The sequence below is a fragment of the Stegostoma tigrinum genome, chromosome 17 (assembly GCF_030684315.1).
Source record: "Stegostoma tigrinum isolate sSteTig4 chromosome 17, sSteTig4.hap1, whole genome shotgun sequence".
Classification (NCBI taxonomy): Eukaryota; Metazoa; Chordata; class Chondrichthyes; order Orectolobiformes; family Stegostomatidae; genus Stegostoma; species Stegostoma tigrinum.
In genome coordinates, this window is record NC_081370.1 from 17,622,534 (window position 1) to 17,648,110 (window position 25,577).

General features: G+C 39.9%; 1 protein-coding gene and 1 long non-coding RNA gene across 10 annotated transcripts in view; one reads left to right on the plus strand and one right to left on the minus strand.

Moving 5' to 3' along the window:
- LOC125459177 (uncharacterized) overlaps positions 1 to 25,577 on the minus strand; it is a 36,712-nt gene that overhangs the window by 8,291 nt on the left and 2,844 nt on the right. Inside the window, exon 2 of the long non-coding RNA XR_009446833.1 lies at positions 859 to 1,023. This is a non-coding gene — a long non-coding RNA (uncharacterized LOC125459177). The remainder of the gene's footprint in view (positions 1 to 858; positions 1,024 to 25,577) is intronic.
- LOC125459172 (transmembrane protein 216-like) lies at positions 3,445 to 24,974 on the plus strand. Of its 9 annotated transcripts, none has more exons than XM_048545208.2 (7): positions 3,525 to 3,600; positions 5,771 to 5,787; positions 6,183 to 6,276; positions 9,319 to 9,401; positions 13,189 to 13,281; positions 19,534 to 19,735; positions 21,402 to 24,974. In XM_048545208.2, exons 1-7 carry the CDS (start codon positions 3,584 to 3,586, stop codon positions 21,418 to 21,420), a joined length of 525 nt encoding a protein of 174 aa, XP_048401165.1. In that variant the 5' UTR covers positions 3,525 to 3,583; the 3' UTR covers positions 21,421 to 24,974. The 9 variants fall into 9 exon arrangements, with proteins under 9 accessions (XP_048401167.1, XP_048401165.1, XP_048401168.1 ...); XM_059651993.1 differs by lacking the exon at positions 3,525 to 3,600 and adding an exon at positions 3,607 to 5,163 and having other exon boundaries at positions 5,429 to 5,787; XM_048545211.2 differs by lacking the exon at positions 9,319 to 9,401.

The following is a 25,577-nucleotide window of genomic DNA, read 5'->3' on the forward strand; positions in this document are numbered from 1 at the left end:
TTGCAGTTACTCTACTAAATTACAGCTGCCTCTTGGTTTTTTTTGGGGAGCTGTAAATAAAGTTATGAACAAAAACAGAAGTTGTGGGAAAAGCTCAGCAGGTCTGGCAGCACCTTCCTCAGAACATTAACTCTGATTTTTCTTAATAGATCCTGTCAGACCTGCTGAGCTTCTCCTGCAATTTCTGTTTTTGTTCTTGATTTACAGCATCTGCAGTTCTTTTGGTTTTTATGTCAAAACTGGTTGCATATAGTGAATCTACATGGTGTGGCTTTGCAGAATGCAGGTCAAAGCCTCCATGTACATGAATAATGTTGCTGGTTTCTGCTTACATCAGCTGTCAGTGCACAGACTCAGGAGCATCTCTGACCAGCTTGAAGTAGGTGTGGGAGCCAAGGTAAATCAAGGCAACAGCAAGACCACATTCTTTAGAAAATTGGAGTGACTGATCTTTTATTTCCTTCACCAACAGAGCAGATTATCTGAAAGTGCTGGATATATGGTTTGGAAGGCCTGGGTCATGTACAAAAGCTTCGGAGCAGCTTATTGCCAAGGGGAGACAGACTGGGCTTATGGGAGCATTGTTCCCTCTACCTCATACCTGATAACCAATGTCAATGTTGCTGCACAAGTTCTGGCCTATTCCCCAAACCTGAGCAGTCACCCAAGCCATCTTCATCCGGGGTCAAAGATGGACCGTGTCCACTGGGACACTACCCAGAGCTTTGTACAACGGGGTGAAGATTTTACCCAATGCTGTCCTCATCCTGACAGCCACCTTTTGTGTGAAGCTGTACTGAGTTGTGTATTGACCCTTGGTATACAAACACCACGTGTCACTATGTTCTGAGTTCCTACCTGTCTATGATGTTACAAAGGATGAGCATGGCCTTGTTGCTGAAGAATGCTCCAAGTAGTTGGATGATTCCATATTATCCATTCCTCATGGAAAGAATTGCAAAGGAAAACATCTTTGACCACAAATCCATCAGGAAGTAGTAAGCACGTAATGTCCTTGACGTCCTGCAGGAGAAGGAGATGGGGAGAGGATCTCATTTTCATGGTTCCCTGAACAGATTGTCACAGTCATTTGGCAGAGTGCCTCATCACCAGAACTTTGCAGCAACTACCAAGATGTAGCTTGGCTGGTGGTGAGAAGGACACTACATATCAGGTCCTTCATGTACATCTGGAATCTCCATCACTTCACACTGCCCTCGAAGTAGTTGAGGTTGGGATGAGGGGTGGGCCACAGACTATTACACACTTCCTCCTGTTGGTTTTCCAGTGTAAGGAGACCTCAACTGACTGTGCAAACGGGCACATTTCAAGGTCCAGAACTACATGCTGAGGGATGCACTAAAGCTTGGCAGCTGCTGTTAAGGCGCAGTGGGGTAAAAACACTGTCTTAGGTCTTTCTGCCACAGTACAAAGGGAGAAAGTTCAGTTGTCAGACCCCCTCATTGCCTGAAAATGTAAATGTTTTCTTCACATATAAGTTAAAAATGCCCTTGTTATATGCAACTGCATGGTAGGTCCCTGGCGTATAAAATTCCAATGTATTGTTTGTGTTTATTCTTCATTGTTGGAAAGATTGTACGTAAAAATGAGAAGCTTTTTGTAAGTCCTTATAGTTTTTTTTAAACAAGTGGTGTATTTTTTACAATTAATTGTTTTGAGCATATACAAAGTGGTCTCAGAGGGTGAAAATGTTTCTCAAAAAGAAAAAAAAACATAATAACAATACTCATTGGAAAGAAGCATCATGACTCTGAGGACTCAATGGATAACTGCAATATTTTCAACAGTTGATTGTCCAAGACATAAACTAACCGCCCACAGGTTTAACACTTATACCTAAAGGACTGCCTAAAGACGCTAAACTCTATATTCTTTTATACCCTTTTAAAGTGTGTCCCTGTGCCTGTGTGAAGGTACACGTGATTTTACAGAGGTTGCGTGCTTCTTGTTTCATCTTTATTATTTTTCACTGGTTTGGCAGTTAATAAAAATACCCTTTCAAGAAAACCTCACATTTTGGTTCCTTATTGTTTCAGGTGAACAGGATTAGTTACATTTTAATTGGACAAAGGTATAGCTGTGTGCTAAAAAATGACTTAAAATCTACTTTATGACCAATTGAAGAGGTTGAGAGAGGAACTGATTCATCATTCCTCACCTGGTCATAAGATTGGTATCAGTTGAGTTCTTTGAAGCAGAAGGGAAAGACTGGTTTGTTTTGGTTTATGACAATGGCTGTGAATAAATGTTGAATTTGTGCTTGATACCACAAGTGTCAAAATATCTGAGATTTTGAGAAGTTGGTTTGCAATTTATGGGTTTGCCAAGGTATTGGTATCAGATAATAGTCTGTGAAATACACGTTAGTACTATGGTATCATCCAGCATCAGGTGATGCTGCAGAAGGATGTGTACTTGGGAAGAGGTCTTTGCAGAAATGATCGCTGAAGTTTCAAGTTTGGCAGTAATTCCCCTGTTTCCGTATGACACAAGGCAAACAAATTTCTGTTTTCTTAAAAAAAAATCACCACAGAATCTGCAATCAGTTGCTCAACTTACAAATTTGTGTTTAAACTCCTAGAACAACATTTAGCTTGCTTAAACCTCATGTCAATAGCAAATCAAGACAGACTGAAGATAAGTAATGATAAACTTTGACATGCACTGAATTTCATGCAAAGTTAAAAAGCACCAAAGGGATGAGAAGTAGAATGAAGTATGTGTTTGGAGTTGTTGTAAAGAGACTGGTCACATTTGTATGGCTAGTGAGGTATGGAGAAACAATTTGCTTGAAAGACAAAATCTGAAAAAAGGATAGCGTGGCGGCCCTCCTATAATCCAAATTCCACCCTCAGACCAAAGTAAAATTCAAGAATAAAGTGATCAGAAGGCAAATTAAAGTTTACCAGTACCACAATAAATAAATCACCATTAATATCAGTCAATCAAGGTCATTCTCAAAATATTAAGTGGAATTCGTAATTAAAGTCCAAATTCAGAGTTGGCATAGTTGAATGTTTAGACTGAAGCCAAGAGAAATGAAAGAAGATACTCAAAAATAATTGAGATTGGTTTGTTTATTTAGGAAGAAGAAAATAACTTGTCAAATGTTATTTTGTTAAACATGTACTCGTTAAGAATAAAATTGCGTGCAAGTTACTTTTGGTACATTGGTCATGTGTTCAGTTGTGAATGCAGTGAAAGCAAGCATGCAACCTACCTGTTACATTTCAGGTACTTTTGATATTGGCCTAGTCAGATTATAATATGCTAAGTGGAGGTAATATGCCATTATAATGTGTTACTCAGTTGGTGGTTGTATATTACAGTTGCATTGTTTCATTTGGAAAGGTCTTACAATAGATACACTTGTTGAATATCTGAATGCAATACACAGCAATTTCGTCATCTCCCAGGTAGCAAGGTCCTATACTCTGCCCAGTATGATTTTGCGAGGTACGTGCCGCAGATAAACACAGCTCCGTCTGTTATAAACAGGAGATCGTTCGGGATTCGTAACCAGGAAGTGACGGAAAGACGGTGGACGCTGTTGCAAGTGTTAATGCAAAATGGCGAGAGGTGGGTGTGAACGGGTTGATGACAGGGAGGAGAAAGGAGATTTGAGGGGTTTCAGATAGAGATCCAGGCAGCTTCGAGGAAGGGGGAAAAGCATGAGTAATTAAATTCGTCCTAAAATATGTTTAGCTAGATGCAAATTTAAAGTGTGAACCTTATCTAACGGTACTGGCGATACTTACCATGAGCAGCATAGTGCTGCCGGGATTTTGTTCATGTGGTACTCTTTAAAATGGTGATTATTTAGAATAATTGAAAGATTAGTTTTCCTAATTACTAGCTATGCCTGCATACTGAACTTCTGCGATTCATATAGGAAGAGAACGAGATTCCTCTGCATCTCTGAGATCCCTAATCGCTCAACCTTCAAATAACTTTCTTTTATTTCAGAAACAATAACAAATTGCTGGAAAAGGTCAGCAGGTTTGGCAGTATCTGTGGGGAGAAATTAGAGTTGATGTTTTTGGTCAAATGACTCTTTCTGGACAATTTCATATTTTCCATTCTCTATTCCATTGCAATGTTGCCCCCCCAACATGCCTGCCCTCTAGTGCAGGAGGGGAATTGGTTAGTTCAGTTGGCTGGACACCTGGTTTATGATGCAAAGTGATGCCAACAGTTTGTGTTTAGTACCTGCCTCAGCTGAGTTTTCTATGACGAACTGTTTTTCTCAAACTCTCCCCTGAGGTGTGGTGGCCTTTAGGTTATACCACCACTAGCCCTATGATCTGGTAATACTATGGTGACTTTTATCCTTATTTATAGTACAATAACATCCTTTCTGTTTTTAATGAAGTAACCAGAACCAAAGACAGTGCTCAAGTTGTGGCCTAACCAATCAGTTCTTGAATAGCCTCCCTACTTGTACAATGTATTTCAACTAAAAAAAAAGGATTCTGGATGCTGCTTTAACCACCTTAGTGACCTCCTGCTAGTTTCAGGGATCTGTCTATTTTCACTCACTTCCTCTACACCTCTTGGTGTACTCCCGTCAATTCCTTTGGCTTGTTACCCCCCCTAGATGTAACACCTAATTTCCCTGGATTGAATGCCATCTGCCACTTTTCTGTCTACCTAACCATTCTGTTAATATCTATTGATATCTTCCTGTGGTTTTATAGTTATTCTCCTTACCATCTTCAGTGCAGTCAATTTTTGTGATGTCTGTGAATTTCTTGACCAAACCTCCAACATTTAGATCCAAATCATTCATAAATACCACAAAAAGCAGGGGACCTCATACAGATCTCTACAAAGTCCCACTGGAAACTTTCAGTCTCAAAAACTCCCATCAACAATTACCCTTTGCTCCCTGCCACTGTACCAATTTGCTATCCAAGTGGCTATATTCTCCTCAATTCCATGGGCTTTAATTTTTTTAAACCGGTCTGCCATATGGAGTCTTATCAAAAGCATTGCAGAAATCCATGTAGACCGTATCAACTGTACTAATGCAATCAATTTGCCCATGTTACTTCCTCAAAATACTCATATTTTGGTCAAACGTGATCTTCCCATAACAAACCCATCAGATTCTCCAGCACCTGCAGTTCCCATTATCTCTGAGTATCCTTGATTGATCCATGCTTTATTGACAATTTATTCTGTCTCTGAGAATCGATTCTAAGAATTTGTTAATTTTCTGTATCTCGAGAGGACTGGAAAATTATCATCATATCTTCTGTTCCTCCCTGGCTTTATTTAACATTCTGGGATATGTTTGAAATGGGCCTGGTCATTTTCACTTTCACTGATTTCATTAACACTTCCTTTCTCAAGATGTCTATCATGTTCAATACTTTACACTCCTTTTCCTTAACTAAAATATCAGCATTGTCACCCTCTTGTGAAGATGGATGCAAAGTATTCATTGAGAGCGTACCAACATACCTAATATATACCTAAGTTTCCTTTTTGATCTTTTATGGACTCTATTCCTTCATTTGTTATTCTCTTACTCTTAATGGAGAGCTAAAACAACTTTAAGAGCAGCTGATTTCTTCCTCTCCAACTACTGATTGGAGCATTCTTGGAGCTGCTTGGACTGATCAACCCTGGGCCTTTGTGGTTTGTCTGACTCAGTGCTAGGTCAAATGGTGAGTTTTCAAATTTAAACAGTTCTAGGAACATATTTGCAATAGATTCTTTTAATGATTTATGCTTTTAATTGCAGGAAAGGCTCCTCCTGTTGTATCCTTTTGTAAATTAAAGTTGCACAAAATTTACTCTTTTGAGAATGCATGCAGAAGACAAAATTGAGGGTTTGAATAATGGTTGAGAGTTCTGGACTAGGACAGTGTGAAGGGGAACAGGAGTTGAGTGTGGGAAAGTTATGGAAAGGCAGGCTTTCTACCAAACAACACTACCTTTTTTTTTGCAAAGCAAAATCTTTAGGTTCTTCAACCTTGTTTGAGTTGGATCACAGCACAAAACAACCCACACCTGAATTGTTAGCCTTGTAATCAGAAATCTTATCAGCTCTAATCATTGAGTTATTTGACTAATACTGAATGTCTTATGAAATAAAACAAATCTGCAGTCATGACGATTTGTATGTGTATAGGTTCCTTAATGTTTTACATCAGCTCTCCTTAACTCCGCTGGAAGTTCTTCTGTTCCTGAACACCTGGTACTATGCAGTGTACTTTGTGGCAGAGATTCTTCTTTTCATATACAAAAGTAGGTTTTGAGTCCAATATTAAGAGTACATTTGGTTGTGGCACTGTTGCAATTGACCTGAACCTTTAACAGGAAGTAAGAATTTGATGTGATACAATCAGGACGAGGTATTAGATAGTGCACATTATTCTAGGCCTGTCAAATCAATAGTTTTAGGAGAGAAGAGGATAGAAAGTTTACATCGACAAGGTTGTCTCACCCAAATGTCTGATATACCAGGTCTTAACACCCATCTGTCAGGATAGCTCCACAAGATTGAGCACAGGAACCATCAATATGTTTCTCTGCATGTGTTATCGAGCTAGTTGTTCATTGTCCACGTAAAGTGCATAATTCTTGCGGGTCAGTTTCTGAATGTACCATAGGATTCGACAACAACAAAACTTGTATTAATAAAATGCTTTAACGTAATAAAATGTTTCAAGGTGTTTCAAAATATTTGAGACCAATTTGACATTGAACTATATCGACTATATACATAGATATTTTATCAAGTCATGAGGAGTGATCTCAAAAGAGCGGAGAGAAAGAAAACTGAAGACATTTAGCCTAGTAAATGACTACAGTGGCTCACTGGTTTTCACTGGTTCCTCACAGTGCCAGAGATCCAAGTTTGATCCTTGGATGACTGTCTCTGTGGAATTTGCATATACTCCCCGTGTCTGTTTGGGTTGCTCGTGGATGCTCTGGTTTCCTCCCAGAGTCCAAAGATTTGCAGGTTAGGTGGATTGGCTATGCTAAATTGCTCCCATATTCTAAGGTTCTTGAATAGATTTGTAGCTTGATTTGTGGGTGCTCTGGTTGGTTTGCTCACCGAGCTGGTTCTTTAGTTCGCAGACAATGAAGCACTGTTGTGTTTTCCTGCCTGGTATTTAAACACTCACAATCAAAGTTGCGTGAAAACATAATTTAAAGAAGTGATAACATTCTGCAGCAACCCTGAACTATGCCTGAAAGAAGAAGAATAACTCTACCAAGTATTTAAAGACAATAGGTATCCGAACAGCTGGGTCTAATGATGCCTATCACACAAACAATAACAGGAAGATATAGTACGCCCTGACTTACTCATCACGTTACCATATATCAAGAGCATATCCAAACTGACCACAAGATTCCTATGACCATTGGGCATCAGAGTAGCACACAAACCTATATCAACCCTGTGCCAACTGCTAATTCAAACCAAAGACTCCTTACCCACAATGGACAGAACCAATATGATATACAAGATTCCATTCAAGGACTGGACAAACATTACATTGGACAGACAGGAAGGAAATCGGCCACAAGAATATGTGACCACAAATTAGCAACAAAAAGACACAACCAATACTCACTCACAACATCAGGATCCTAGGACAAGCCAAACAGAGACAAGTACAGGAATTTCTTTAGGCCTGGTTCTCCATCAAGAAGGCCATCAATAAACGCATAGAATTAGACTCTATATACATGCCACTGAGAAGAAAAACCAGAAGCGAGGTAATTAAATCTAGAGGATCCCAGAGTTTAAATACCAGGTGGGAAAATGCAACAGTGCTTCATTGGAGGCTATTCTGATGATGATGATGATGTTACCCAGCAGGATAATGAAACGCCTCAGAACTAAAGAACTAGCTTGGTGAGCAAACCAACCACTGTCCCCATAGTGTCCATGGATGTGCAGATTAGGTGGATTAGCCATGGCACATGCAGTGTTACAGGAATAGGGTAGAAGGCTGGGTCTGGGTAGGATGCGTTTTGGAGGGATGGTGTGGGCTAGATAGGCTGAATGGCCTCCTTTGAAAATTCTGAAAAGAAACTCATTCTTGGAACAGACAGAAATGAATTATTTGTTTAAACCTTTCGTGAGTTCGCAGCCTCTTTTTCTGAACTGACCTCAAATTTATCTACTGCTAAATTGAGTGATTTGTAACCTAGCCTATTGGATAATTTATAAAACTGTCTGATTGAAACTGATCATCTCCTGAAATGACTTTTGCATTTATCCAGAGATAATTAATTGGCCTACAGCATGCCCTGGATGTGTTTTCCCAGATAGTCTTTCAAACAATTTATGTTCCAACATATATGGAAAGCTATGAGCACAGATTTTGCAGTCTCCCGAGAGCCAGGGACCAGATTTACTCCTAAAATACGCACGTCTGGACCCTTTGGAAATCCGGAGTCAGTTTACAGTATAAGCTGGTTGCCTTGGAAATTTAAACCCAGCATGTGGAACAAACTGAAAAAGTCTCCCAGCTCTGAGTTGGAGTTAGTGATAATGGGGACTGCAGATGCTGGAGAATCCAAGATAACAAAGTGTGGAGCTGGATGAACACAGCAGGCCAAGCAGCATCTCAGGAGCACAAAAGCTGACGTTTCGGGCTTAGACCCTTCATCAGAGCTTTTGTGCTCCTGAGATGCTGCTTGGCCTGCTGTGTTCATCCAGCTCCACACTTTGTTATCTGAGTTGGAGTTGAAGACTTTGGAGGGTTCCAACTGACTTACCTGTACAGTTATCTGGGAAATGTGAAGAGGATTAAACAAACAAAAAAACATAAATTGCTGAAAGAACTCTGGCAATATCTGTGGAGAGATAGGAGAATTAGCCTATTGGGTCAGTGACCCTTCTTCAGAACTGATTGTAGCTAGGAAAAGTAGCTTGAGGATTAAAACTTATTCCAGCTCCTGGATAATTGTACAACTGAACCCCCCAACCTGTTTTCCCCCACCTCCCTACCCAGCAGCTCACCTCGCTACCTCACTCGCTTGCCACTCGAGGACCACCACTGCGTTTGAAAGAGGCTTTTAATCTCTAAACTATATGGCCCTGTCTGCTATAGTTAAGTAAATAAAAATGGTATGGCTTCCAGTAGGATTTCCTGCACTGTCCTCTGAGATGATTTCTGCGCTTGGAGATTGTGCAGCATTGGAAGACAAGCCTGATATTGCAGTTTCTTATGTCCAACATTTCATCTGATTTGGTACCAAAGTATAGATCTGGTCCAGATATAAAGAATTGGGCCCTTATAACAAATGCATTTCCCATTCTCTTAGATATTTTCCAAACAACCTGTTCAGCATTGTTATTGCACACCTCTGGAGCAGTTGGAACTTGAACCCGGGCCCCTGGCTCAAAGGTAAGGACCACTGCACCAAAGACAGACTGCCTACATTGGTAACTGCTGTTATATATTTTTGTTTTTGTGTATCATTAATATGTTACAAGGTTCTTGTGATGCAGTGCTGGTAACTCTACTCTAAGTCAAAGGGCTTGGGTTGAGGTCCCGCCTGCTATAAAGGTTCATAACAGTCTGTCTAAACAGGTTGGTTTAACAATATCTGGAGGTTCAATATGGCATGTTCTTTGGTGGAAGAATGTCATTATTATGCTACAGGCTGTTGTGGTGCAGTGGTAGTCTCCCTGCCTCTGGGCCACCTGACCCAGGTACAAGTCCTACCTGCTTCAGAGATGCATAATCTCTGAACAGGTTCATTAAAACATTTCTTTTTTAAAAGCTGGTAAGGAGCATAGGAACAGTAGTAGGCCATTCAGCCCCTTGAGCCTGTTCTGCCACTCCGTGAGATCATGGCTGATTATGGCCTAAATTCATATATTTACCTTTAGTCCATATCCCTTAATACCTTTGCCTGACAAAAACAAGCTTACTTAGATGTAAAACTAACAACTGATTTAGCATCTACTGCCATTTGTGGAACAAAGTTCCAAACATCTGTTGCACTTTGAGTGTGGAAGTGCTTTTGACATCTACAAATGCTTCCTGACATCTCTCCTGAATGGTCTAGCCCTGATTTATAGACTATGCCCCCTAATTCTAGAATCCCCAACCATTGGAAATAGTTTATCTTTATTTGTCCTGTCTTTTCTTGTTAATATCGCCAAGATTTCGGCCCTTAATTTTCTAAACTCTAGATAAAACAGGCTAGATATTATAATCTCTCCTCACGAGTTAACCCCCGAAGTCCAGATATGAATCTTGTAAACCTATGTTGTACTCCCTGCAAAGTCAATGTATCCTTCGTAAGGAGTGATGTCCAGATCTGCTTATTGTATTCTGAGTGAGGTCTAACCAGGGTTTTGTACAATTGCAGCATAACTTTTACATTCTTATGCTCAAGTCACCTGGATATAAAAGCCAGCATTCGGTTAGCTTTCTTGATTTATGCATTGTTTGTGACATTTTTAGTGATCAGTGCACCTGAACCCCATGCTCCTTTGGCCTCCACTTTTTCTAACTTCATGTCATGCTGTAAGTACCCTGATCTATCCTTTTTTGGGTTCAAAATGGGGAACCTCACACTTGCGTACACTGACCTCCACCTGGCACTAAGGGCTCTGTGGAGCAGGAGGCCTGGATTCAATATCATCTGCTCTGGAGATTAACATGAAGCTGGAACAGGGGGAGAAAAGGGGAGGTAGTCAGCCTTTTTAACATGTATGGGTTCTGGTGGTGCACTGGCAGTGCCCCTGCCTCTTGGCCTGGAGGCCTTGGTTCAAGTACCACCTGCCCAGAAGCAAGTAATAACATCTCTGAATGAATTGTTTAGAATTTATCTATTGCTAATATGCAAGGGGGCTAGTGGTGCAACAGTGGTGTCCCTGTCCCTGAGCCATGAGGCCCAGAGTCAAGCCTATCTGCCCTAGATAATAAAATGTGAGGCTGGATGAACACAGCAGGCCAAGCAGCATCTCAGGAGCACAAAAGCTGACGTTTCGGGCCTAGACCCTTCATCAGAGAGGGGGATGGGGAGCGGGAACTGGAATAAATAGGGAGAGAGGGGGAGGCGGACCGAAGATGGAGAGTAAAGAAGATAGGTGGAGAGAGTGTAGGTGGGGAGGTAGGAAGGGGATAGGTCAGTCCAGGGAAGACGGACAGGTCAAGGAGGTGGGATGAGGTTAGTAGGTAGCTGGGGGTGCGGCTTGGGGTGGGAGGAAGGGATGGGTGAGAGGAAGAACCGGTTAGGGAGGCAGAGACAAGTTGGACTGGTTTTGGGATGCAGTGGGTGGGGGGGGAAGAGCTGGGCTGGTTGTGTGGTGCAGTGGGGGGAGGGGACGAACTGGGCTGGTTTAGGGATGCAGTAGGGGAAGGGCAGATTTTGAAACTGGTGAAGTCCACGTTGATACCATATGGCTGCAGGGTTCCCAGGCGGAATATGAGTTGCTGTTCCTGCAACCTTCGGGTGGCATCGTTGTGGCACTGCAGGAGGCCCATGATGGACATGTCATCTAGAGAATGGGAGGGGGAGTGGGAATGGTTTGCGACTGGGAGGTGCAGTTGTTTGTTGCGAACTGAGCGGAGGTGTTCCTCCGACACTTCCGCCATTTACAATCCGACCCCACCACCCAAGACACTTTTCCATCCCCTCCCCTGTCAGCTTTCCGGAGAGACCACTCTCTCCGTGACTCCCTTGTTCGCTCCACATTGCCCTCCAACCCCACCACACCCGGCACCTTCCCCTGCAACCGCAGGAAATGCTACACTTGTCCCCACACCTCCTCCCTCACCCCCATCCCAGGCCCCAAGATGACATTCCACATTAAGCAGAGGTTCACCTGCACATCTGCCAATGTGGTATACTGCATCCACTGTACCCGGTGCGGCTTCCTCTACATTGGGGAAACCAAGCGGAGGCTTGGGGACCGCTTTGCAGAACACCTCCGCTCAGTTCGCAACAAACAACTGCACCTCCCAGTCGCAAACCATTTCCACTCCCCCTCCCATTCTCTAGATGACATGTCCATCATGGGCCTCCTGCAGTGCCACAATGATGCCACCCGAAGATTGCAGGAACAGCAACTCATATTCCGCCTGGGAACCCTGCAGCCCAATGGTATCAATGTGGACTTCACCAGTTTCAAAATCTCCCCTTCCCCTACTGCATCCCTAAACCAGCCCAGTTCGTCCCCTCCCCCCACTGCACCACACAACCAGCCCAGCTCTTCCCCCCCCCACCCACTGCATCCCAAAACCAGTCCAACCTGTCTCTGCCTCCCTAACCGGTTCTTCCTCTCACCCATCCCTTCCTCCCACCCCAAGCCGCACCCCCAGCTACCTACCAACCTCATCCCACCTCCTTGACCTGTCCGTCTTCCCTGGACCTACCTATCCCCTCCCTACCTCCCCACCTACACCCTCTCCACCTATCTTCTTTACTCTCCATCTTCGGTCCGCCTCCCCCTCTCTCCCTATTTATTCCAGTTCCCTCTCCCCATCCCCCTCTCTGATGAAGGGTCTAGGCCCGAAACGTCAGTTTTTGTGCTCCTGAGATGCTGCTTGGCCTGCTGTGTTCATCCAGCCTCACATTTTATTATCTTGGAATTCTCCAGCATCTGCAGTTCCCATTATCTCTGATACTATCTGCCCTAGAGGTATGTTACATTGGTCTGAAGAGGTTGATTAAAATGTCTAAGCTGCGATCTGTTTAGAATCTGTGGGCTCTTGTGGCACAGCGGCAGAGTCCCTACCTCTGGGCTAGAAGGATTTGAGTCCGATGTACTCTGGAGATACGTCATAACATTTTAAGCAGGTTACTAAAATAATTACAAATCTTCCTATTAGTCCAGGATTATTCTAAAGGGTGAGGACAATTCATGATAAGCCCCTCCATGAGTACCTTATCTCTGTCCTATCTGTCTTCATCTGTAACACCAAAAGTTTATATCACTAAAATGCTAAGGTAGTTTTGGGACAGTGGTAGTGTATCTACCTCTGGGCTAGGAAGCATGGTTTCAAACCTCATCTGCTCCACAAGTGTGTGATAATATATTTGAACAGCTTGTTTGGAAAATATTTATCGCTGATATGTTTTTGCTTTGGCAGTGTCTGTTCTTATTCTAGACAAACGATGTGCATAATTCATTATTTTCCACTGCTTGTAATATTTTCTGCTCTGTGTATATTGTAGGTCAACTGTTACCATATACCTCTGCAAATCTGACTTTGGATCTAGTGATGCTGTTTCTGTACCTTGGAGTTGAAATAATGAGAATATTTTTTGGTAAGTAACCACACATTAGGCAATGTAGTTCTCACCACAAAGACAAACCTTGATCTGTCCCCCCCAACTCTTGTTACTTATTGCTTCTTGGATTATTGTGCTTTTTTTTTCTTTTCCCCCTACCTTTCTAATCTGACATTCAAAATCCTCATTCTTTGCCATGCACTTAAATACCAGTTATTTTCCCCACCTGGATTTCTTCATTGCTGTTCTTCCCAGCCTCTGCACAAAATAACTTCTCATCCTTGATGAATTATTTTCATTTCATCATGTTGTGTCTCTCAGTTAACTGTCCCCCTATCCTTCCTTCATCTCTCCCTCCATTTATTCATGACAATCTCCTTGACCTTAACATCACTGATGGCGAGTCAAAGATAAGGGCGTTGCTGATCAATATTCTTAAGACTTATGTACCTCCTCCACCCATCCATTCAATCATACTTCCTTCTGTGGCTGCTTCTGGGAAGATTCACCCTCCAATTCATTTCCAACAGCACTTTGACAATCCCGCTGCCTAATCTTTGACTATTTGTCCTATGTAACATTTCTGAAGTTACAAATCTGCTTAAACAAACATTTGACCTACTTTTGATGTCCTGGTTTCCATGAAACCGTCAATGTGTCTTGCTGGACTATCCCAGTTAATTTTCTTGACTGCAAATCTTAAACTGTTCTTCCCTGTCTCATCCTCGTCCTTTACCTCCCTATAACAAGTGGAATGAGGTCATGGATTTCTTTGCTGCCATGTTTGAGACCATCCAATGGGGTTTCTGTAATTTTCACCACCCCGCAACCCACCCCCCCCCCCAAAAAAAAACCTTTCCCTACATCGTGAGGACAAACTTCCTCCACGGTTCTCTCCACCCTAGCCTAAAACTTGTATTTCCTATATTCTGTTCTTGTACTCACTTCTTGCCACTTTGGCCTGATTTCCATGAAACTGCTGATCATCCTAACTTCTTTCTTGATCCCCATGTTTGCTGATATTGTTACAGTTCTCTCTTGTCAGTTTATGTCCCCTTCTCCTTCAAATTTGTCATCATCATTCCTCTCGGTAGAAAAAAAAGTTCTTGGTCCCTCTGTTCTTCCATCTCCAGCCTTTCTTCCCTCTCCAAAGTCCATGAATGTATTGTTGCCTCCTAAATCCTGGTACATCTATGTTTGAATCCATGGTATATTTCCAGTCCCTGCCACAATACAAAATGGATTTTTACTAAAGTTGCAAAGGGCATCCTATGTGACTAGACAAAGGTTAAACTACCTTTTCACATCCTCTTCCAATATCTCTTCAAGAAACAATCCTGTTGAATGTGACTGTATTACCTGGGAGAGGCGATGGCCTAGTGGTATTGTCACTGGACTGTTAATCCAGGGACCCAGAGTGTGTTCTGGGGATCTGGGTTTGAATCCTGCCACAGCAGATGATGGAATTGGAATTCAATAAGTATCTGGGATTAAGAATCTAACGATTACTGTGAATCCATTGTTGATTGTGAGGGAAAAACCCATCTGGTTAACTGATGCCCTTCAGGGAAGGAAACTGCCACTTTACCTCGTCTGACCTCAGACCCACAACAATGTGGTTGACTCTTAACTGCCTTCTGGGAGATTAGGGATGGGCAATAATTGCTGCCTAACTAGTAATATCCTCATCCCATGAATGAATTTTAAAAAAAGCTTGGTTGCTCAGCTATCCAATTGTAGCCAGCGTATCATTTGCAATGGTTCTATTCCTGCTTCTGTATCATTATACACAATTGTTACATTCACAGATACGTTGGTGGCTGGAGTGGTAATAGGCCATTTGCTTACAGCAGAAGAGCATGCTTTCATTAGCATGTCATGTTTCAGGTGACCCCAGTTAACACAAAATCTGAGATTGTTGTACTATCAGGTTGCATGCTCTGATAATATCATGAGTTTGTACCTTGATGGTTTATCGAACATGAGACATAAGGCATCACCTTTCTCCAAACTTTCCACTGTTTAAGTTTTCAAACTACTTACTTGACATCCAGTACTGAATGAGCAGAATTTCTCTCAACTTAACTTAAATATTACAAAGACCAAAGTAATTGTCAGCAGTCATTGCTGCAAACTGCATTCCCGAGCTACCAATTCCCCATCTCCCAGGCAATTATCTGAGAATAAATCAGATCACTTGCAACCTCGAGATGCACTTCTATCTTCATAATTCATGACATCGTTAAGATTTTCTGTTTCTATCTCCATGGCATTGTCTCTGCCAGCTCATTTGTTGAAATCCATCTCCATATGTTTCTTTTAACCTTCAGACTTGAGTATCCAAAAGTGCTCCTCGCTGGTGTCTCTCATTCTACCTTCCATAAACCAAAAGCCATCCAAAACTCGACAACATGTCCTAACTCTAATCAATTCCTTTTTACCCATCATTCGTGCTCGCTGATCTAAATTGATCCTGTTAGCAACATTTTGGATTTTAATTTTCTTATCCATGTTTTCAGATAGCTTCAATTGTTTCACCCTCCCTATTTGTTCAATTTCCTTCACCTCTACAAGCTCCAATGCATCTGTGCCCCTCTAATTCTATCTTTTTGACCATCTCTAATTTTAATTGTTCCATACTGATTGCTGTGTCTTCACCTGCCATGACCTTAAGTTCTTGAATTTCTTTCTAAACCTCTCCACTTCTCTGGCTGTCTCCTCACTTAAGATGCATCTTAAAATCATCTTCTCAGGCTGAATGACCAAAACCAAAGTATCTCCTTATGGTGATACAGTGGTTTGCTTTATAACACTCCAGTGAAGCCATCTTGGACTGTTTTCCAATGTGAATGATGTTTTATTAATACAAGTCGTTATTGTTACAAGTGAATTTTGAAATTTTGTACAAAAAACAGTTTGCATTTATATTGTGCTATTAATGTAAAATGTCTCAGGTCCTTCACCAGCAGTAACCATGTTACGTAAGTAAAAATGTATACAATTTTTAACATGCTTAAAGCTCTCACCGGAGGTTAGTGGACAAAGGTACTGCCTGCAGTGGTAACTCTATTTCTGTAGCAGAAACATCTCAGAGCAATTTACAAAGCACTGGGCAAGAAGAGTGAACACAAAGCTTAAAGAAAAGAGCAGGGCTAGGAGCTCAATTGCTTTGTCAAAAGCTGTGAAGCCTTCTGAAAGTTGAAAATAAAGATAATATTATTGAGGACAAGAGTACCTGAAGGCAAGGACGATAGTGATTGGAAGACTGGAGATTACTGACATAGAGACAGCAGGGCACAAGGAACAAGGGAATGCTGGTTTCAGAGAAATAGAAGCTTCTCATGAGCATGTCCAGCTAGAAGAGAGAGCTGAGATGTAGCATAGCAAGGCCGTTGATGAATTTGAAGATAGGACATTAAAATCAATTTGAGCTTGGCTTTCTCTTGAAGTTTAAATATAATTAACCTCTCATCTACCGGCCCTCACCCAGTCAACTTATTTTCTTCTTTATCTCATTTCCTGATGTTGACCTTTTAACTATTTTGTGTCTGGGCTTAGGTTTATCCCAAATCGTGCCAAGTTAAGAACACTTTAAACCTGAGATATTAGTCTCGTGGTGCATCTGAATCATGCCATGGTGTTTGTACACATTCTTGCTTTTGGGTAGGAAGGTTGATGGTTCAATTCCTATTCCAGAAACTTGGCCTCTGTAATCCAGTTTGACATTCCAGTGCAGTGATATATGCCAAATGTTAAATTGAGTCACCTCTGAGGTGAACATAAAAGATACTGTATAATTATTTTTCAAAAATTAGCAGAGGAGTTCCTCTCAATTCTCAACCAGGATGTTTTAAAAATTTGTTTGTTAATGCATTGCAGTTTGAGGATTCTGGCTGTGAACCAATTGTTTGATGTGTTTCCATCATTATAATAATGACCACACTGAAGGAGCATTTAATTAGCTTTGAATTGTACTAAAAGTATAAAAAAAAAGAGATGTGAATTTTTAATTTTTTTACTTTCCGTACAAAGCTAAAAACTGACCTACTTTTGCATCCTTAATGCAGTCACATGCTTCAGATAATTTAATTTGGAACTTTGTGTAATCCTTCATTCTGGTTGAGATAACTGGCTATGTTTCAGTCATAGAATCATAGAATGCCTGAAGTATGGAAAGAGGCTATTCAACCCATTGAATGCACACCAATTCTCCAAATGGCATCCCACCCTATCCCTGTAACCCTACATTTACCCTGGCTAACTCGTATAGCCCGCACATCCCTGGACACTACGGACAATTTACAATAGCCAATCCACCTCATCTGCATATCTTTGAATTGTGGGAGGAAAACGGAGCACCCACAGGAAACCCACACAGACATGGGAGAACGTGAAAACTCCACACGACAGTCACCCCAAAGCTGGAACTGAACCACAAGCCCTGGTGCTGTGAGGCAGCAGTGATAGTCAGTTCATAGTTTCCAAGATTGTCTGGTTGGATTTCATATTCTGGGATCAGAAACAAGTGATAAATTTATGTTCAGGTATGTCAGGTCTAATAAAGCTTATGACAAAACAAAGATGGGAGATAGACGTAGCAGTCTGGTGAGCCTAGATGTTGGTCAGTGCGATTGGCAGCATAGCATTTGGCAAACCCAGGTGAATTTCGCCCAGCACAGGCAAAAGCATGCCCAGTGCAGGAAGAATGAGCCCTCACGAGGGAGCATCTGCAGGCCCTTGGCTTAAGGAAGAATTGCAATGTTTAACTTTTAACATTTTTTATATTTTTGTACTTCATACTAAGAAGAACTTATACTAAGTTGAACTTTTTAACTTGCATCTTTATTTTTACATTATTGGACCTGAGATCTTATACCTTTTTGTACCTAAGATGGCACTGGGAATGGTGGCATTGTACACTTTTTTAACTGTACTCCTGTACCCTGTACTTGAGTACACGTGACAATAAAACCTAAATCTAAAGTAAACAAAAACAGAAAATGCTGAAGAAACTCAACAGTTCAGGCAGTATCTCTGGATACAGAGAGCAATTAATGGCGCAGGCCAATGTCATTTAATTACACCTGATTATTTATGGGAATAATTGATGCCATTGAACCTGAAGAAGTTTCTGAAGACCATAAAAATATAGATTTTTCTGTTGGCTAAAATTTTCCAGTCAAATTGTCTTGTGTCTTGCCTTGGCCTCTGTATCTGAAGAAAATCTGACGAAGGTGCCTGTGAGCAAGAAATGAAAAGTATTTTCAAAATCGGTGAGGAATTGATAAGTAGAGAAGGAGCCAGAAGAAAAGAGAAGCTTTTTGTGCCAGAATAAAACTAGAACATGGTAGAGTGTTGTTATGGATGGGACCAAACCCCCTCAAAGAAGATAGCCTAAACCTCAACTACTTCTTATTTTGGAGGTAAGGACCAGGTGTTGTGTTTCAGATGCAATTTGATTGGTCAAACTTGTGGTCTTGAAGTAAAACACATTTTATTCATACACTATAGTTAAAATACAATAAAAAAAGAATTGGAATAACAACTCCATTGGAAAACTTAACAGAATATTGGATTATTTAACAAGAAAACAGTAACTGTTCCAATATAGTAACATGCCATAAGCATACTCTTGGCAAAGACAATGCCAGTAGAGTAGATTGTCTCACATAATTTTCCAGTACAAGAGGATAAAACGTCAACAACAAAATTTCTGAGAGTGAGAGCAGCAGGAAGTGATGTACTACAACTTCCAAACCCAACCAAAGCTGAGAAACTAAAATCCCTGGCTCTGGGGGAGCTCGATCTCACCCATTCAGGCTACTTCTATCGTTGCAACTTCAATAAAACCAAGTAAAGTTGTTCACTTTATTGGATTAAAATGGAGAGCTCCACAGCTCTGTCTTAAAACCGCTTCACAAAAAAACCAGGACAAAATACACCTCTTGCAGGCACAGTGTAATCACCGTGTGACTCATCTTGATGGGAAAGAAGCAGTTTACCTGCAGAGAGGCTTAATAAGATTTTATTTATTGTCTTATGTGGAACACATTAGATTGGGAAGGGAGCAGCATAGGCAATTAAGATGGCATGGACTGAAAGTGCTGAGAGAGTACTTATCAGATGAGGGCAAATGACTTCTATTGCTCAGGAGTCAAGCAGCTTTAACCTTTCAGGATAATGTCGTGTAACAGAGATGCCTAAACTCATAGCAAGCATTCAGCACTTTTGAGATAAGGGGTAATCTTGTTAAATTTCATCTAACGTTTTTGTTAATTCCCCTTTTAGGTTCCAAGGGGAATCTGTGCCAGCGTAAGGTACCTCTCACCATTAGCCTGCTGCTTGTTGGACCATCTACAATAATGGCTGTTTATTATATGCTGCTCCAAACCTATGTTCTGAAGTTGGAAGTGACCATCAATGCAATATTATTGGTGTTTTACGTTTTTGAGCTGGTTCTATACATTGTGGGTTTGATAAGTTTCTCGAGGTGAGGGCGAACAATATGTCCTTGTCAATTTTTAGATGTTAATCTAAATGCATTTAATTATGTAAATTTCATTAATATAAATTTTGATATAGGTTTGAGAGTGACATTGAAATTCGAAGTGTCTGCTACCAATCTGAATCCAATCCAATCCACCGTTCCCTCATATAAAAGTATTGATTCTTTCAGTTTCATAGTTTTGTCTAGTGCACAGCTCCAACAACTAAGTAAGTGACCGATCTTATTAAAGATTGATTAGTTCATATAAGCAGGTTTTAATAGCATTGAAACTAAGCACACTTCTTTAATAGACCAACATTCATTAGGGAATGCCAGGTTGACATCAGGAGTGTGCAATCTTGACTAGTTGTTTATCCTCTTTTTGGTCCATTTGCTTTTCTAGATGTGTTAAGCTAACTTGAAATTGAGAAAGTATGAATTCAGATCTTTCAAGTCTGTTATTCTGATCAAGGTAATAACATGGACTGAGTCATTATGGAAGTGTTTTTTTTGTTACGGAGAAACCATTGTTAAAGCTACAAGGCACAATGCTAAGCAACACCAAGACTAATAACAGTATGAGGGAAGATTGCCTATGTCAGTGGTTATTGGGTGACATTGATTTTGTGGAATTTGTTTTTTTTGTGAGGAAAGAGAATGAAGGAAGCTATTGTTCTACAGTTTTGAGGCCCTGAGAAGACATTGAAATAAATTTTGATTTCAAAACTAAGAATGCAAGAGGAAAGTTTTTTTTAAAAAAATTAGCTATATTTTAATAGAATTTATGAAGTATTAAAAGAATAGTCTGAATTAATTGAAAAATTCTGAGAAACTACTCCATTATGTGATTAGATGCAGGGATAAAATTTATTGACTCCACTGAAGGAAATGGAATGAGACCATTTAACCCATTAAAGTTTGTTCTATTCCGTGGGCAATGTGACCTTGCACATTGAACATTCCTTCCATAATGACTGCATTGTCATCTTGAGGGCAACACAAAAAATGAGGAGCAAACAGACTTGAGACCAATTTGCACAGATCTTAATGATTTCTACATTCTCTAATGCAGTCAGGCAAATTTTAGGAGTTTGGAGTTACTCATCATGATTCACAATTTAAGTTAATTAAACATTTTACTCCGAGTAGCTGACTGTGTTTTATTATCTCAGGAACATGTGTATTGTCCTTTAAAAGGATTCTTTAAAGATTCCATGATTCTATCACTCACCAAAAATTTCATGGAAATTTGAAACAGAACAGAAACTACTGGAGAAACTCAGCAGGTCTGGCAGCATCTGTGCAGAGAAAGCAGAGTTAACATCTTGAGTCTTCTGCGCTGAAACAATTCTGTGATTTGTGTCCATTCTGAAGAAGTCATTGGACTTGAAATGTTAACTCTGCTTTCTCTCTACATATGCTGTCAGACCTGCTGAGTTTCTCTAGCAATTATTGTTTTTGGTTTCAGATCTTCAGCATTTGCAGTTCTTTGTTTTATTATCATGGAAATTGGTTTGAGGGCAAGAACTGAGAATCTAACCCCACTCCTTTGCCAAATAATTATTGCTTCTAGTCCTTCTATAGGTTATTTAAAATATTAAGATAATTTCCATGAGTAAATATCTATGGTAGCTGAAGCATGATTTCAATTTCTTGTTTTGTTTCTTAGTGTAATCGTCAGCGACTGAGCATCTGAAGAGATGGAAAGTATCCATAACTGATGAGATATTTCTCTACTCTGGTCGCAAAATAATAATAATCATTCTAATGCTGTTTTTGTAAGTGTTAAGGATAATTTCCCAATATTTTATACTGCTTTATAGTCAGCACTGAGTCTTTCATTTTGCTGAATTGATTTTGTATTTATTTTGTCCTTTATTTCCCCACTTGTCAGCTGTGGAAAGATGGTTTGATGTCAAATACACTTTTGAACCAGCCCTTTTTAATACATATGACAGCACCCTGTAGAAGTCCTTCTCTCTTGTTGTTTTCTTATACAATAATGTAATATTTACTGAAGTTACTTAGCACAATTGTGCTTCCACCCTCATTTACTTCCTTTTTTTTCATGTCTTCTGATGACATTGAATTCTTTCTCTCTTTTTGAGAGAACATATGCACCATTTTCACATTCTTATCTTGGAGCTTCAAGCCAATTATCTTCATCCAGCTTTCACAACTGGAACTCCATCCACCATCATAAACACTCCTTTCCTTCACCACTGACACATTGTGGGAGCTGCGTGCATCATCTATAAGGTGCTATGACAACACCTTCCAAACTTGCAATCTGTACCATCTAGAAGAACAAGTGCAGCAAATGTATGGGAATGTTATTATCTCCAACTTGCCCTTCAACCCACACACCATCCTGACTTATAAAAAAATCACTAAATTCACTGGCACTGGGTCAAAATCCTGGAACTCCATTCCTAATATCATTTTTGTGCCTTACATCCCCTGTGGCCTGCAGTGGTTCAAGAAAGTAGTTTACTGCCAATTTCTGAAGTACCGTTAGAGATGGGCAATAATTAATCGGCCTGTTCAGTAATGTCCACATCCCATGAATGAGTTTAATAAAATAAAATTTGGTTCATATACTAGTGGATATTTCTTACCATTGCTTAAAGTAAATCATTTGTTACAATGTTTGACAGTATTATATCAGGTAATGTACAATGTAATATACCACGCCTGGGAAATGTTCAACTTGGTCTTTCCCTTGAGCAGGCAAATATGAAGTGACTTTATATATTACTCTTTATGCCTCAGTTATTTTCTGAATTAATTCAATGGTATGTATTGTCTCTAACTAAGGAAGGATATACTTGCCATAGAGGTAATGGGCTAAAGGATATCAGGTTTGTTCTACAAGATGAGAATGTGGAGACTCTTCATATATTCTCGAGATGAGAAGATGCTTTCATATAAGAAAAAAATTAAATTCTTACAGCGTTTGACAGGTTAGATGCAAGATGGATATTTTCCCTGACTGGAGGGACTAAAAGCAGGGGACACAATATAAGAAGAAGGCCGTTTAGGACTGAGGAGTGGATTTTCTTCCCTGAGTGTTTTTGATTCTTTATAATTCTCTAACCTAGAGGTCTGTGGAGGCTCAGTCATTGACTATATTCAAAACAGATGGATACTTTCCTAGATATTAAATATATCAAATGATATGGTGCTGGAAAATTTTGTTCAAGTAGAATATCAACTGTGATCAAGTCGAGTTAAGTGGCTGAATGGCCTGCTTCTATTTCTTTTGTTTCTTTCCTACATATTAACTAGGTTCCTTTTTTTTGGTTCAAGTTGGTGAACTTCCTTGTCCGTTAACAGTGCCGCTTGTGTTCACTGGAATAGCACAGCTGATTTTCCCCTCCTCCCACGGGTTTTAATTTTTTACTTATTCGTGGGACATGAGTATCACTGGCTGGCTAGAATTCACTACCTGCCCCTAGTTGCTCCTGAGAAAGTGGTGGAGCTGCTTTCTTGAACAGCTGCAGTCCATTTGCTGTGAGTTCCAATTCCACCTTGATGATTGGTAACAGCACAGACTAATAATCTTCCAACATTTTAATCTTTGACAAGCAAGAGTTTGTGCTGCAATTACACTAAAATTCTTTTTGTTCCACCTGTTCAAAATAGATAATGTAGTTATATTTCAGGTGGTACTTTTTCTTTGAAAATATGAATGAGTGTTTAGAAATTGATCAGAGGAATATTGAAAAAGTAGGCCTTTAAGTTCACAAGCCTGATTTTCCATTCGGTGAAATCATGCTATTTAAGTCCATCTACTTCTTTGCCACATATTTCTTAATGCCTATGCTTCTAAAACTATTAGATGATGTAGGATATGAGTGTACAAATATCAGACTCTCAAAATCTGAATCAGTCATTTTATGACTTAATCCTTTCTTTGTATCAGAAATACTTACAAAAACACCCGAGTTATGTTACTTGCCCAACTTCCTCCTCCTGTCCAGTGTGATTTGCTAATAATCAAAGTTTTCAGTCAGTTGTTGTGGCCTTCCTTAAAGTTTCAGTTAAGATGAAATTTCATTAAATTATCAAATAAAGTAATGGACTGTATCAACTGGACTCTCATTCAGTGGTGGTTGAGACTCACTCCATCAACTTAAGCACAGAATGCTGTCTTTCTTTTCCTTCCTCGTTTTGTCTGTGTATTTGTTCATTTTAAACCTCATCATATTCTTGTATCATTGCCATTAATTTTCCTCTTCCTTGTCAGCCTATGTATTTCAAAGTTATGCCGCTACTAGCTTTCATCCACTGATGAGACTTCTTAAAATTTATTCATGGCTTGTGGGCATCATTGACCGGGCCAGCGTTCGTTGTCCATTTCTAATTGTCCATGAGATCAGAGATGAGCAGCCATTTTGGACTGCTATCACCGTGTGGTGTGTTGTTATGAAGAGAGTTCCAGCTTTTGACACAATTCTAATTTAGTCAACATCTTTATGAACTTTTGTATTCCTGGTAAATTCTGTATGCTACTGATAATTTGATCAACATGAAGTTTTAGTTTGGTCTTTGGATGATGTTTAATCAAACTTTTGTTCCCATCAAATAAAAACTGAAAGAATTGCGGATGCTGTAAATCAGGAACAAAAACAGAAGTTGCTGGAAAAGCTCAGCAGGCTGCCAGCATCTGTGAAGGAAAAATCAGAGTTAACCTTTCAAGTCCAGTGACCCTTCTTCAGAACCATTCATGTATTAAAATACATGTTTAAAAAATCTTTTAATCTGGATACCAACTTCGACCTCCTGCTCATCCACTGTCCTAGAAGCAGAACCATTCTGAGGAAGGGTCACCGGACCCGAATTGTTAACTCTCATTTTTTTTCTTCACAGATGCTGCCAGACCTGCTGAGCTTTTCCAGCAACTTTTGTTTTTGTCTTTGGTTGCCACCAGTTGACAAGGTTTGGATTTCTCTTAGTTTAATTTATATTCACAGCAAATAGTAATAAGGGGTCTGTCCATTGTGGCAGAGTTCGTAGATCTATCAGAATTACTGTTTTGATTGTGATATCAGCCAACATGAAGTAAATAATATAGACAGATTAATTATTTTCATGAAAGCATCAAAATTGTAATACAGAAATGTATTGTCACACACACATAGACCATTATTTGGGAATGTTCAAAGATTATCAGAAGATTTTTTTTGTGCTGGAAAATTTCTTTGAAACCAAAAAATAGATTTTGATTTTTTTTAAGAAAGTGAGAGAATTTTATTTGTATGTACATGAGTATTATTATTTGTGTGCGCAGTATACAACTTTCCAGCTGTGCTAATTTGCTTAATCACAGAAACATCCTCATTGTATTTGTGGAAAGAAATACATTTATTAGATTATCTTGAAACTTAATTTGTGCCAATCATATTTATTAAAATTGTATTAGCTTTTGAAACCATTCCACATTTAAAACAGCTTGCTTTACAGCAAAATTAAAGTTTTTTTTAAACAAATTGTAAGCTTGTGTATTAAAATACATTTTAAAAAATCTTTTAATCTGGATACCAACCTGGACCTCCTGTTCATCCACTGTCCTAGAAGCAGAAATGGGCCATTCATTTAAATCATTGCTGATATGAAGTCTTCCTTCTGTACAGGTACCTGCCTTTGGCCCATATTGCTTATGCACTTTTGGTACAAAAGTCTTCTCAATCTCGGATTTAATATTAACAATTGACCTAACATCAATTGCTGTTTGTAGAAGGAAGTTCCTAACTCCTCCTACCTATTGTGTATAGTGTTCCCTAATTTCTCTCCTAATATGTCTGGCTGTGATTCTTTGCTAATACCCCTCAGTCTTAAACTT